Source organism: Nerophis ophidion, linkage group LG29, assembly GCF_033978795.1.
Source record: "Nerophis ophidion isolate RoL-2023_Sa linkage group LG29, RoL_Noph_v1.0, whole genome shotgun sequence".
In the NCBI taxonomy this organism is placed as follows: Eukaryota; Metazoa; Chordata; class Actinopteri; order Syngnathiformes; family Syngnathidae; genus Nerophis; species Nerophis ophidion.
In genome coordinates, this window is record NC_084639.1 from 12219623 (window position 1) to 12232122 (window position 12500).

A 12500-nucleotide genomic window follows, 5' to 3' on the forward strand; every position below is an offset into this window, starting at 1 on the left:
CTTGTCCTGTTGGAAGGTCCAACGTCTCCCAAGCCTCAGCTTGGTCACTGACTTCATGACATTTGCAGCTAATATATCCTGCTAGGAAATAGAATTCATAATGCCTTGAACGCGCTGGAGATTCCCGGTACCTGAGGCAGAGAAACAGCCCCAGAGCATGATTGACCCCCACCATGCTTAACAGTAGGCAAGTTGTTCTTTTCTTTGTAAGCTTCATTTTTTCTCCTCCAGGCATAACGTTGATTCATAGGCCCAAAGAGTTCCAGTTTTGTCTCATCACTCCATAGAACAGTTTCCCAAAACCTTTGTGGTTTGTCCAGGGGATTTTTGGCATACTGGAAACTTTTTTTCTTGTTCCTGGTAGTCAGAAGAGGGGTGCGCCTGGGAGTTCTGGCATGGAGACCTTCATCTTGTAGTGCGCGCCTTATTGTCTGGAACGAAACCTGCGTTCCCCCCTCTGCAATGTCCTGTTGTAGTTCCTCAGCTGTTACCCGGGGGTTTTTCACCATTGTGCGCTTCAAATACCGGACATATTTATGTATGTGTGTGTGTGCGTGGGTGCGTGCGTGCGTGCGTGCGTGCGTGCGTGTGTGTGCGTGTGTGTGTATATATATATATATATATATATATATATATATATATATATATATATATATATATATATATATATATATATTATATACGTACATATATATACATATATTTATCTCTATATATAAATACATATATATATATACACACACATACATATACATACACATATGTATATATAAATAAAATATGTATAATTTTTTTATATATATACATATGTGTACGTATATGTGTATGTATATGTATGTGTGTGTATATGTATGTATATATATATATATATATACACATATATATGAGAAACTTAAAACTGTTAAAAAGTAAAAAATATGTATTCAAAATTTCTCTGTTTTTTCTAAATAAACTGTTAAATATTTAGCTGGAATTTACCTCATGTCAAATGTCCTTTTTCATATTACACTAAAAACAGTTGATTTATTTTGGTTTGACCCAAATAATGCGGAACAAGGTGACAAAAAATATTTGTTTTATTAGGAATTTTAGTTGATGCGTTTTGACTGTCTTTAAACTGTGACAGCAATGGAGTACACGTCTCAGGTCACTATTTACAGAAAACATCTCACATTACAAGTAAAGACAAAGTACCTTCGAAAAACGTTCGAAAAAATAATTTTCCCGTGCTGCAAGAAGACCATGACCAATGGAGAAGGTCACAGTGGGGACATTTCCATGTGAAGTGCAAACATTTTACAGCAAACGGCATTAAAGACTTTGCAATATGACACAGGTTACAGTATACAAGCTTCTTCAGCTCTTAAAGCTTCTGTCCACCAAAACTTTTTGACCATTTCTTTGGAGTCTTTTAAGAACCATCCTCTTGCACACTCAGTTCTTGCAGGTCTTGCCGAGCATCATCCAGTGCTTCTGATGGGGACTCCTCCCCCTTGGCTTCTGCTTCCTCACCTTGGAGCTCCTCTTCTGTCTCTTTGTCTGTCTCCTCATCTTCTAGATGTGTCTCCTCATCTTCTAGATGTGTCTCCTCATCTTCTAGATGTGTCTCCTCATCTTCTAGATGTGTCTCCTCATCTTCTAGATGTGTCTCCTTATCCTCTAGATGTGTCTCCTCATCTTCTAGATGTGTCTCCTCATCTTCTAGATGTGTCTCCTCATCTTCTAGATGTGTCTCCTTATCCTCTAGATGTGTCTCCTCATCTTCTAGATGTGTCTCCTCATCTTCTAGATGTGTCTCCTCATCTTCTAGATGTGTCTCCTTATCCTCTAGATGTGTCTCCTCCTCCTCTAGATGTGTCTCCTCATCCTCTAGATGTGTCTCCTCATCCTCTAGATGTGTCTCTTTGTCTGTCTCCTCATCCTCTAGATGTGTCTCTTTGTCTGTCTCCTCATCCTCTAGATGTGTCTCCTCATCCTCCAGATGTGTCTCCTCATCCTCTAGATGTGTCTCCTTGTCTGTCTCCTCATCCTCTAGATGTGTCTCCTTGTCTGTCTCCTCATCCTCTAGATGTGTCTCCTTGTCTGTCTCCTCATCCTCTAGATGTGTCTCCTCATCCCCTGCTTTTGTCTCATCTTCATCCTCGGGTTTTGTCTCCTCGCCTCCAACCTCCAGATGCTCAGAACTCTCAAAACATCCCGAGTCCCTGGTGTCCTTGGCGTCCCCCATGGATCTGTCCTCCTCCTTCTCCACCTCTTCGTTATCATCTTCTTGTTCCTCTGGGCTGCATTCCTCCTCGGCTGCCAAAGAAATTAGTAAAGATTTTTACATATATAATGTATATTTTAAAACATCACACCATTTTTTTTTTATTTTAAAAAAACACACGTTCATTCCTACTTTTATGTAAATATCGTTTTAATTGGAAAAAAAACACACATATTAAAAAAAAAAAAAAAAAAAAAAATCCAGACTTTATTCTTGTAACAATCCAACATTTTTCCTGATAATTTCACAATTGTATTATTCTAACCCTGAAAAAATGTTTTGCCTTATCCCAAAAAACATCTGTTCAGTATTTGAACATAAAAGTGTTTGATTGTGAGGCATTTAAAGCCACAAAATGCAACGGGTCCATCAGACCTACAAAATGCTGGTTGAGTAACAACAATATGAACGTTGCACAGAAAATGTATCTGCCAGTTTCTGCATCCTACAATTTTGTGTTTCCGCACCTGCGGTTCCCGCACAAGGTTTCAACATTGTCAACACTGTCTGCTCTCATTTTCTCGCACATTCGACCCTTTGATGTTCTGTGTACCTACACTCTGTCCTCCTCCTGTCTTGGCCTGCTGTGTGTGTGTGTGCGTGTGTGTGTGTGTGTGTGTGTGTGTGTGTGTGTGTGTGTGTGTGTGTGTGTGTGTGTGTGTGTGTGTGTGTGTGTGTGTGTGTGTGTGTGTGCGTGTGCGTGTGTTACACAAAACATCAATTTCCACGCTTCTATTAGCCCCGGGTCCAGTGGACCCATACATCTTATATGTAATAGAAATGTGTAGGGGGCGGTGTATGGTGTGTGGTCATTAAATATGTATTCTGATATATGTTCTTCACAGAAAATGAGCCAAAGTCAGTGATTCTCAGTTTGAAAAATTAAATAATTGTATCATTTTTCTTTTAATGAAAAATGAAAACGGGTGCCACAGACCCAAACACCCACAATGAAGATAAATAGGAGAAAAATTCAGGTTTTCAGTACAATTCCGTTCAGGATTAGACAAACATTGTACAGGGAGACAGAACGGGGTTGCCAATTACGGCACCCCTTAAAAGACAGGTAAGTAAAAAAAACAAAAATATGTAATATTTCAAACTGGGCTCCTGGGTAGGGGGGACCCGGACTGAGGCTAAGAAAAAAAAAAACTTGATAGCCACAAGCAAACATAAACATGTTACACAGAATCCACAAAACTTGCAACATGTTTAATGGCAATATATATGTAATTTTTTAACTCTATCAATTTTGTAATTTTCTACCAAAAAAGGGCAACATGTAATATAGTTGTTATATTCTGATTTTGTTTCAATAATATTTGATTTCTCAGGAAATTCAATCGATGACTGTTTGGTTACGAGGAGATGAATGCCATGAGAATATAATGACCTAGATCAGGGGTCGGCAACCCGTGGCTCTAAAGCCGCATGCGGCTCTTTAGCGCCGCCCTAGTGGCTTTCTGGAGCTTTTTCAAAAATGGATGACAAATAGAAAAAAAATTAGGGGAAAAACATATTTTTTTTGTTTTAATATGGTTTCTGCAGGAGGACAAACATGACACAAACCTCTTTAATTGTTATAAAGCACACTGTTTGGATTAAACATGCTTCACTGATTCCAGTAATTGGCGAGGCCGTTTTGTCCTACTAATTTTGGCGGTCCTTGAACTCACCCAAGTTTGTCTACATGTACAACTTTTTCTGACTTTCTAGGACGTGTTTTATGCCACTTCTTTTTCTGTCTAATTTTTTCCACCAAACTTTTAACGTTCGTGAAAGCACAAAGGTGAGTTTTGTTTATGTTATTGACTTGTGTGGAGTGCTTATCAGACATATTTGGTCCCTGCATGACTGCAAGCTAATCGATGCTAACATGCTATTTAGGCTAACTATATGTTCTTATTGCATCATTATGCCTCATTTGTAGCTATATTGGAGCTCATTTAATTTCCTTTTAATTCAATTCATATCTAATGACACACACTGTATATAGTATGGCTTTTAATTTTTTGCGGCTCCAGATTTGTTTTTGTATTTTTGGTCCGATATGGCTCTTTCAACATTTTGGATTGCCGACCCCTGACCTAAATGAAGGAGAACATCGATACACAATACATGATGATTTTTTTTGAATATCACAGTTTTTTTCTTCTTTTTTACAGTAACAGATTTTAAGTCTTACTTTAATGTGACTATTGTTATTGAAAAAATACATCCGTCTAATAATATTCTGATTTTATTCGTTCAACATTCCGATGATTTTCCCAATACTATTACTCCTTTTATCATTCTACATTTATATTAAAAAAAAATGTTTGTATTGCGATTTTATTATTGTATTATTTTTTTTTTAATCTGGGAAATTAAGACTTTTTTTTTCTTACAGTATCAGAACTCGTACTTTTTTTTTTTTTATCACAGTATAACAACTTTTTGGGGTCATTTTCTAACTCCCTTGCGCCCTCCAAAAACAACTACATGTTTATGTTTGCTGTATTCTAATTTTATTTTATAACATTAACAATTTTGTATTTTTAATATTTATTATTATGGCTGCCAAAGCAAGAACAGTAAATATTTTGGATACTTGGTCATTTTAGTTTGTATCATCACAGCTTTTGTCTTTTTTATTTATTCATTATTTATTTTGTGTACATTTAAAAAAATATTTGTTATATTATGATTTTCTCATATCATTTTTTTTGCCTTGAAAATCAAGACTTTTTTTAAATTTTACGCAAACACATGTGTATTCCTACTTTTATGTAAATATCTTTTTAATTGAAAAAACCTCCACATATTTTTGATAAAATCCATACATTATTCTTGTAACAATCCAAAATTTTTCCTGATAATTTCACAATTGTATTCTTCTAAAAAATGTTTGCCTTATCCCAAAAAACATTTGTTCAGTATTTGAACATAAAAGTGTTTGATTGTGAGGCTCTGAGGACTTGTACCCAAAGCATTGCAGCGTTCTTCCTGGCAATATTGAAACTTTTTAATATTTTAAATTTTACAAGTTTTTACATTTTCAAGCTTTTTTTTTTTTTTAACATTTTTTTTTTTTTTTTGCTTTTTATATTTTTATTTTATTTTATTTTTACTACCATTTTTTTCTTGAAACATTTATGGCTTTTTTTGTGGTATCAAAAACCTTTTTCTTAAGATTTTTTTTTGTTTCTGTTATATTTGTGACTTTATTCCAGGGCTAAAACGATGTTTTACACTTAAAATCCCAATACAAAATGTTTCTAGTTATATTGTGATTTTACTGTCGTATTATAAAAAATATATTTTCTTGTAATAGTACATGTTTTTCATGTAAACTTGCATTCTTAACATGTTTAACTACATTTCTAATATTGTGACTTTGTCTTGATTATATAATCAATAATACTAGTTAGTAATAATGAATAGCATAGAATATTTTTGTTTTCTTCATGTCCTTTTAGAGTTAATGTCTAGTATAACGATGAGTCTTTGGACTTATTTACACAATATCACGTGCACATATTATAGTCAACCTACATTCTCTGAGCTGGTCGATGGCGGTCAAGATCTTGGAGCGCTGGTCTGGGTCCGTGATGTTCAGCTCATTGAGGTGAGATTCTCTTAGGCCACTGAAGTCTTCCAGGCTCTGGAAGCCGTGCATGGACAGCAGGGAAGTGAGTTCCTGGAGGAGGACAAAGTGCCATTCCAGATATTAATACCAACTAGATGAGGCAATTACTGAAGGAATTGCATGTGAATGCTCCAATGCTGAAGTTCAAGTGAAATGCTGACAAAAGGTAGTATGAATGTACAAATAGTTTGAATGTTGAAGAGTTTGAATTTCAAGGAAAAACGGAATTTGGTTTGGAACTTGGGAAAGTGCTCGTTGGATGAGTTGAATGTGTTGATGGTTTGAATAGATTGAAAAATGTGCGAATTGTGGAAGTTTATAAAATTGACAATCAATTTTGAATGGGGTAAATGTCCCGGAAAACTCTGAATTCTTGGAAATCCGGGAATTTTAAAAAATTGTTGACGGAGAGCACTCAATTTTGAACATGCTAAATATTTTGAATTTGGAACAGTTTGAATCGGTTGAAAAATGTGCGAATTGTGGAACTTTGACGAATGTCCCATGGGTTTGAATGGGAGTTTCCCCAAAATTTTAGAATTTTAGTAAAAGCGAGAATGTTTTTGAAAATGGTAAAAAACTTGATTGAATGGTCTGAATGAGTTGAAATGGTTGTTGTTGAAATTTTTCAAATGGGTTGAGAAATGTTGAAATAGTAACATGTTGAATTGAGAAATGGCATTTCGGAATTTCGGGAAAACTGGGAATTTTTCCATTTCGAAAAACAATGTTGTTTTTTCGGTCTCGATTTAAGAGGAATGTTTGGAAGGTGGAACCGTTGAAGTGGGTTTAAAAATGTCGGTGTAGTTGTCGCCAGAAAAAACGATAAAAAAGGATTTGGAAAAATAGGATTCTGGAAATTCTTTGAATTTTTTTTAACATAAAAACATTATAATTTGAATTTCCAGGATGAGTGGAATATGTTGAAGGTAGAATGGTTTGAATCGGTTGAAAAAATGAGCGAATTGTGGAAGTTTAAAAAATGGACAATTTATTTTGAATGGGGAAATTGTCCCGAAAAACTGGGAATTCATTGAAATCCGTGAATTTCTTAAAAAATGTTGAAGGAGATCACACAATTTTGAACCGGCTGAATATTTTGAAGTTGGAGCAGTTTGAATCGGATGAAGAATGTGGGAGTTGTGGAACTTTGAAAAATGTCCCATTCATTTCAATGGGAATTTCATGGGAATTTTGGGAAATGCGGGAATTTTTTTTAAAAAATGTTAAAAGATCTGAATGGTCTGAATGAGTTGAAATGGCTGGTGTTGGAACTTTTCAAAAGAGTCGAGAAATGTTGAAGTAGTAACATTGTTAATTTCGAAAGGGTATTATGGAATTCCTGTAATTTTTCCAGTTAAAAAAAAAACAACTTCTTTTTTTGTCCTGATTAAGAAGAATGTTTGGACGGTGGAAAGGTTTAAGTGGCTTGAAAAATGTGGGAGGAGTAGTTGACAGAAAAAAGGGTGGAAATAAAACTTTGGAAAACCAGGAATTCTGGAAAATCCAAGAATTTTTTTGAACCAAAAAAAAATAACTTGAATTTCCAGGACGGTAGAAAGTGGAATGGTTTGAATAGGTTAAAAAATGTGGAAATGGTGAAAGTTTGAAAAATGGCCAGTTCAGTTTGAATGGGATGGATGCCTCATGAAACCTGGAATTCTGGGAAATCTGTGAATTTTTGGAATTTTTAAATGGAAAGCCTGCTTTTCCCGAATAGGCTGAACAGTTGGAAGTTGGAGCGGTCTGAATCGGGTGAAAAATGTGGAAGGTAAAGCGTGCCCAAATTGGGCGAAGAAGAACTAGATGAGGCAATTCCTTCAGGAATTGCGTGTGAATGCTCCAATGCTGAAGTTTGACTGAAATCCTGGAAATTTTTTTTTTAATTGTTGAAGTAGAGAACACAATTGCCGAACAGGCAAATATTTTGAAGTTGGAACAGCTTAAACCAGATGAAACATGTGGGAACTGTTGAACTTTGAAGAATGTCCCATTGATTTCAAATGGAATTTTCAAACAATTTGGGAATTTCAGGATTTATTCTTTTACTTTTTAAAAAACAAGAATGGCCTGACTAAGTTGAGATATTTGGTGTTGGAATTTTTCCAATCGGTTGAGAAATGTTCAAGTAGTAACATTTTTAATTAGGAAATTGTCTTAAGGGATTCCTGAAATTTCGGAAAAACCTGGAATTTTTCCAGTTCAAAAGACGAATTCGTTTTTTTTTCCTGATTAAGAGGAATGTTTGGACAGTGGAACAGTTGAAGTGGGTTGAAAAATGTAAAAGGCGTAGTCACCAGGAAAAACAAGTGGAAGTAGGACTTCTGAAAACCAGGAATTCTGGAAAATACTGGAATTTTTTTTTACTTAAAAAAAAAACAACAGTTTGAATTTACAGGATGGTCTAATATGACGAAGGTGGAATGGTTTGAATAGGTAGAAAAATGTGGAAATGCTGAAAGTTTGAAAAATTGCCAGTTCAGTTTGAATGGGGAAAATGCCTCAGAAAACACAGAATTCTGAGAAATCTGGGAATTTTTGGAATTTGTCAAAGCCCGCAATTCCCGAATAGGCTGAACAGTTTGAAGTTGGAACCGTCTGAATCGGGTAAAATATGTGGAAAGTAGATCATGCCAAAATCTGGAGAAGAAGAACAACTAAATGAGGCAGATCCTGAAGGCATTGCGTGTGAATGCTCCAATGCTGAAGTTTGACTGAAATCATGGATTTTTAAAAAAAATATTAAAGTAGAGCACACAATTCCCAAACAGGCTGAAAATTTTGAAGTTGGAACAGTTTGAAAAAAATGAAAAATGTGGGAATTGTGGAACTTTGAAAAATGTCCGATTGATTTCAATGGGAATTTCCAAACAATTCGGGAATTTTGGGACATCTTTTTGAAAATGGTAAAAAAAAACAAAACAAAAAACGTAAATGGCCTGAATAAGTTGAGATAGTTGGTGTTGGAATTGTTCTAATCGGTTGAGAAATATTGAAGTAGTAACATTTTTAATTGAGAAAGGGTATTAAAGAATTCCTGAAATTTCTAGAAAACGGAATTTTTCCAGTTCAAAAAACACCTTTTTTTTGTCCTGAATGTTTTGACGGTAGAACGGTTGAAGTGGGTTGAAAAATGTGGGAGGAGAAGTCGCCACAAAAAAAGTGGAAATAGGACTTCGGAAAACCTGGAAATCTGGAAAATCCTGGAATTTTTTTAACTAGGAAAAATGATAGTTTGAATTTCCAGGATGGTGATATATGTTGAAGGTAGAATGGTTTGAATAGGTTGAAAAATGTGGAAATGGTGAAAGTTTGAAAAATGGCCAGTTCAGTTTGAATGGGAACAATGAAACCTGAAAATTCAGGGAAATCTGGGAATTTTTGGAATTTGTCAAAGGAAAGCCCGCGATTCCCGAATATGCTGAACAGTTTGAAGTTAAAACGGTCTGAATCGGGTGAAAAATGTGTAAGGTAGATCGTGCCAAAATCTGGAGAAGAATAAGAACTAGATGAGGCAATCCCTGAAGGCATTGCGTGCTGAAGTTTGACTGAAATCCTGGATTTTTTTTGTTATTGTTAAAGTAGAGCGCACAATTCCCAAACAGGCTGAAATATTTTGAAATTGGAACAGTTTGAAAAAGATGAAACATGTGGGAATTGTGGAACTTTGAAGAATGTCCAATTGATTTAAAGGGGAATTTCCAAACAATTCGGTAATTTTGGGAAATTTTTTTGAAAATGGTAAAAAAAAACAAAAAAACGTGAATGGTCTGAATAAGTTGAGATAGTTGGTGTTGGAATTTTTCTAATCGGTCGAGAAATGTTCAAATAGTAACATTTTTAATTAATGGTATTAAAGAATTCCTGAAATTTCAGGAAAACCGGGAATTTTTCCAGTTCAAAAAAACACTTGTTTTTTTTGTCCTGAATAAGAGGAATGTTTGAACGGTTGAAGTGGGTTGAAAAATGCGGAAAAAGTAGTCAACAGAAAAAAGACAGGAAATAGGACTTTGGAAAACTAGAACTTCTGGAAAATCCTGGAATTTTTTTGAACTAAGAAAAATGATAGTTTAAATTTCCGGGATGGTGAAATATGTTGAAGGTGGAATGGTATGAATCAGATGAAAAATGTGGAAACGGTGGACGTTTGAAAAATGGCTAATTCATTTCGAATGAGAAGATGACCCGGAAAACATGGAATTCTGGGAAATCAGGAAACAAGGAAAAGGCTGAACAGTTTGAAGTTAGATCTATTTGAATTGGGTGAAAAATGTGCAAGGTAGAACGCGCCAAAATCTGGAGAAAAAGAAGAAGTTGAATAATAAATAGATTCATTTTAGTGTAGAAAACCGTAAGTGTGAATGTTTGGCGCATCCACACACGTAGAGTGCGTCTTACCAACAAACCTATGCTGTCCAGAACCTCGTCCAGGGTCGACGGTCTGGACTTGGTCCTGCTGATTTTCCTGCTGCAAGGCCTCCTCCTGGCCGGGGGGCTGTCGTCGGGCAGGAGGTTGACGTAGATGAACTTGAAGGAGCCCACCTTGTTGTTGAGCTTCCCCGTCCAGGTGCCGGCAGGTGGCTTTTCGATGATGTGGATGACGTCCCCTTTCTGCGGGAGGACAGACGGCGTGAGCGCGGTCCTCGGACAACTCGGCCCGCCGTCGGACAACGTACTTGAAGTTTCAGCGACTCCACGTCGTAAGGACTCGGCATGAAGTCGGTGTGCACCAGGGCTCGTCCGCAGAAGGGTCCGTTGTAGGCGCTGTCCTCCAGTCGCAGGCTGTCCCTCTGGCAGTACCCGCTGTCCAGGCTCTGTCGGTCACTGTCTGAACACGAACCCGGGAGAGGACGCTTAGTTTTTTTCGGACCGAGGACAACGGCGCGAGGAGTGACTTACTGCCGGAAAAAGGGCAGCTGAGCGGACTGGGCACGGTGTCCTCGGAGCCTGTGGAGCACAGGGACGTCCTCTGGCCTGGACTCGTGCCTGATGGGAGCCAGCCGGGCTGGAAGGTGGACACCTCCTCACTGCTCCCCCCCTGGGGACAATCACATAGTCATGTGCGGATCCTTGTGGAAATATCAATACCAGATCATTATGCTCTTATATTGATCCTCAAATCAATACATGGATACTTTTGATACATGAAACTTTTTCCACCAGTATGTGGGGGCCATTTTGATTTTCATTCTATTTAAAACAATTCTAAAAAACTGATATTATGTCAGCTACAGTGGGGCAAAAAAGTTTATAGTCAACCACCGATTGTGCAAGTTCTCCCACTTAAAATGATGACAGAGGTCTGTAATTTTCATCATAGGTACACTTCAACTGTGAGAGACAGAATGTGAAAAAAACATCCAGGAATTCAAATTGTGCGAATTTTAAAAAACTTATTTGTAAATTATGGTGGAAAATAAGTATTTTGTCAACCATTTAAAGCTCTCACTGATGGAAGGAGGTTTTGGCTCAAAATCTCACAATACATGGCCCCATTCATTCTTTCCTTAGCAGAAAAACAGCCCCAACGCAGGACGGTTCCACCCCCATGCTTCACAGTAGGTATGGTGTTCTTTAGATGCAACTCTTATTCCTCCAAACACGCCAAGTTCGGTTTATACCAAAAAGTTCTATTTTGGTTTAATCTGACCACATGACATTCTCCCAATCCTATGCTGTATCATCCATGTATCCATTTTGGTATAAAAAAAAACAAAAAACAGTGGCTATTTCATCCCTACAAGCCTGTTTCGTAGGTTTCCCTGCTCTTCAGGGTAAAAACCTCTTCAGGATAAACTCCCCTGAAGGGCAGGTTAACCTGCAAAACAGGCTTGTAGGAATGAAATATCCTCTCAGTTTTTTCCTGACCTAACGTTCACATAGATACATATATAATGTATTTATGTATGTATGTATGTGTATATATTTAGTTTTTATTGTATAAAATAAAAAGTTAAAATTTACATATATATATATATATATATATATATATACACATATACCTTTTGTAAAAATAAATACCATCCATCCATTTTCTACCGCTTATTCCCTTTGGGGTCGCGGGGGGCGCTGGTGCCTATCCCAGCTACAATCGGGCGGAAGGCGGGGTACACCCTGAACAAGTCGCCATCTCATCGCAGATAGACAGACAACATTCACACTAACATTCACACACTAGGGCCAATTTAGTGTTGCCAATCAACCTATCCCCTGGTGCATGTTTTTGCAAGTGGGAGGAAGCCAGAGTACCCGGAGGGAACCCACGCATTCACGGGGAGAACATGCAAACTCCACACAGAAAGATCCCGAGCCCAGGATTGAACCCAGGACTACTCAGGACCTTCGTAAAGTGAGGCAGACGGACTAACCCCTCTGCCACTGTGCCGCCCCCAATATATATATATATATATTATATATATATATATATATATATATATATATATATATATATATATATATATATATATATATATATATATATATATATATACATATATATATATCCCTACATACATATATATGTATATTTATATTACAATACAATTATTATTATTTTTTTTCAAGCACTTTTTACAATTTTGTCCTAATAGAAGAGTTTTCAGGCAT

At 36.7% G+C, this 12500-nt stretch overlaps 1 protein-coding gene across 2 annotated transcripts in view; it reads right to left on the bottom strand.

Moving 5' to 3' along the window:
• Positions 1–1058: 1058 nt before the first annotated feature.
• Positions 1059–12500, bottom strand: part of sash3 (SAM and SH3 domain containing 3) — a 33181-nt gene continuing 21739 nt past the window's right edge. For both annotated transcript variants that reach the window (XM_061891587.1, XM_061891586.1), the window contains 5 exons: positions 10794–10932; positions 10571–10722; positions 10293–10505; positions 5801–5945; positions 1059–2298 (listed from right to left, as the gene is read on the bottom strand). In XM_061891587.1, the coding sequence (XP_061747571.1) occupies positions 1412–2298; positions 5801–5945; positions 10293–10505; positions 10571–10722; positions 10794–10932 (1536 nt within the window). In that variant the 3' untranslated portion in view covers positions 1059–1411. The remainder of the gene's footprint in view (positions 2299–5800; positions 5946–10292; positions 10506–10570; positions 10723–10793; positions 10933–12500) is intronic.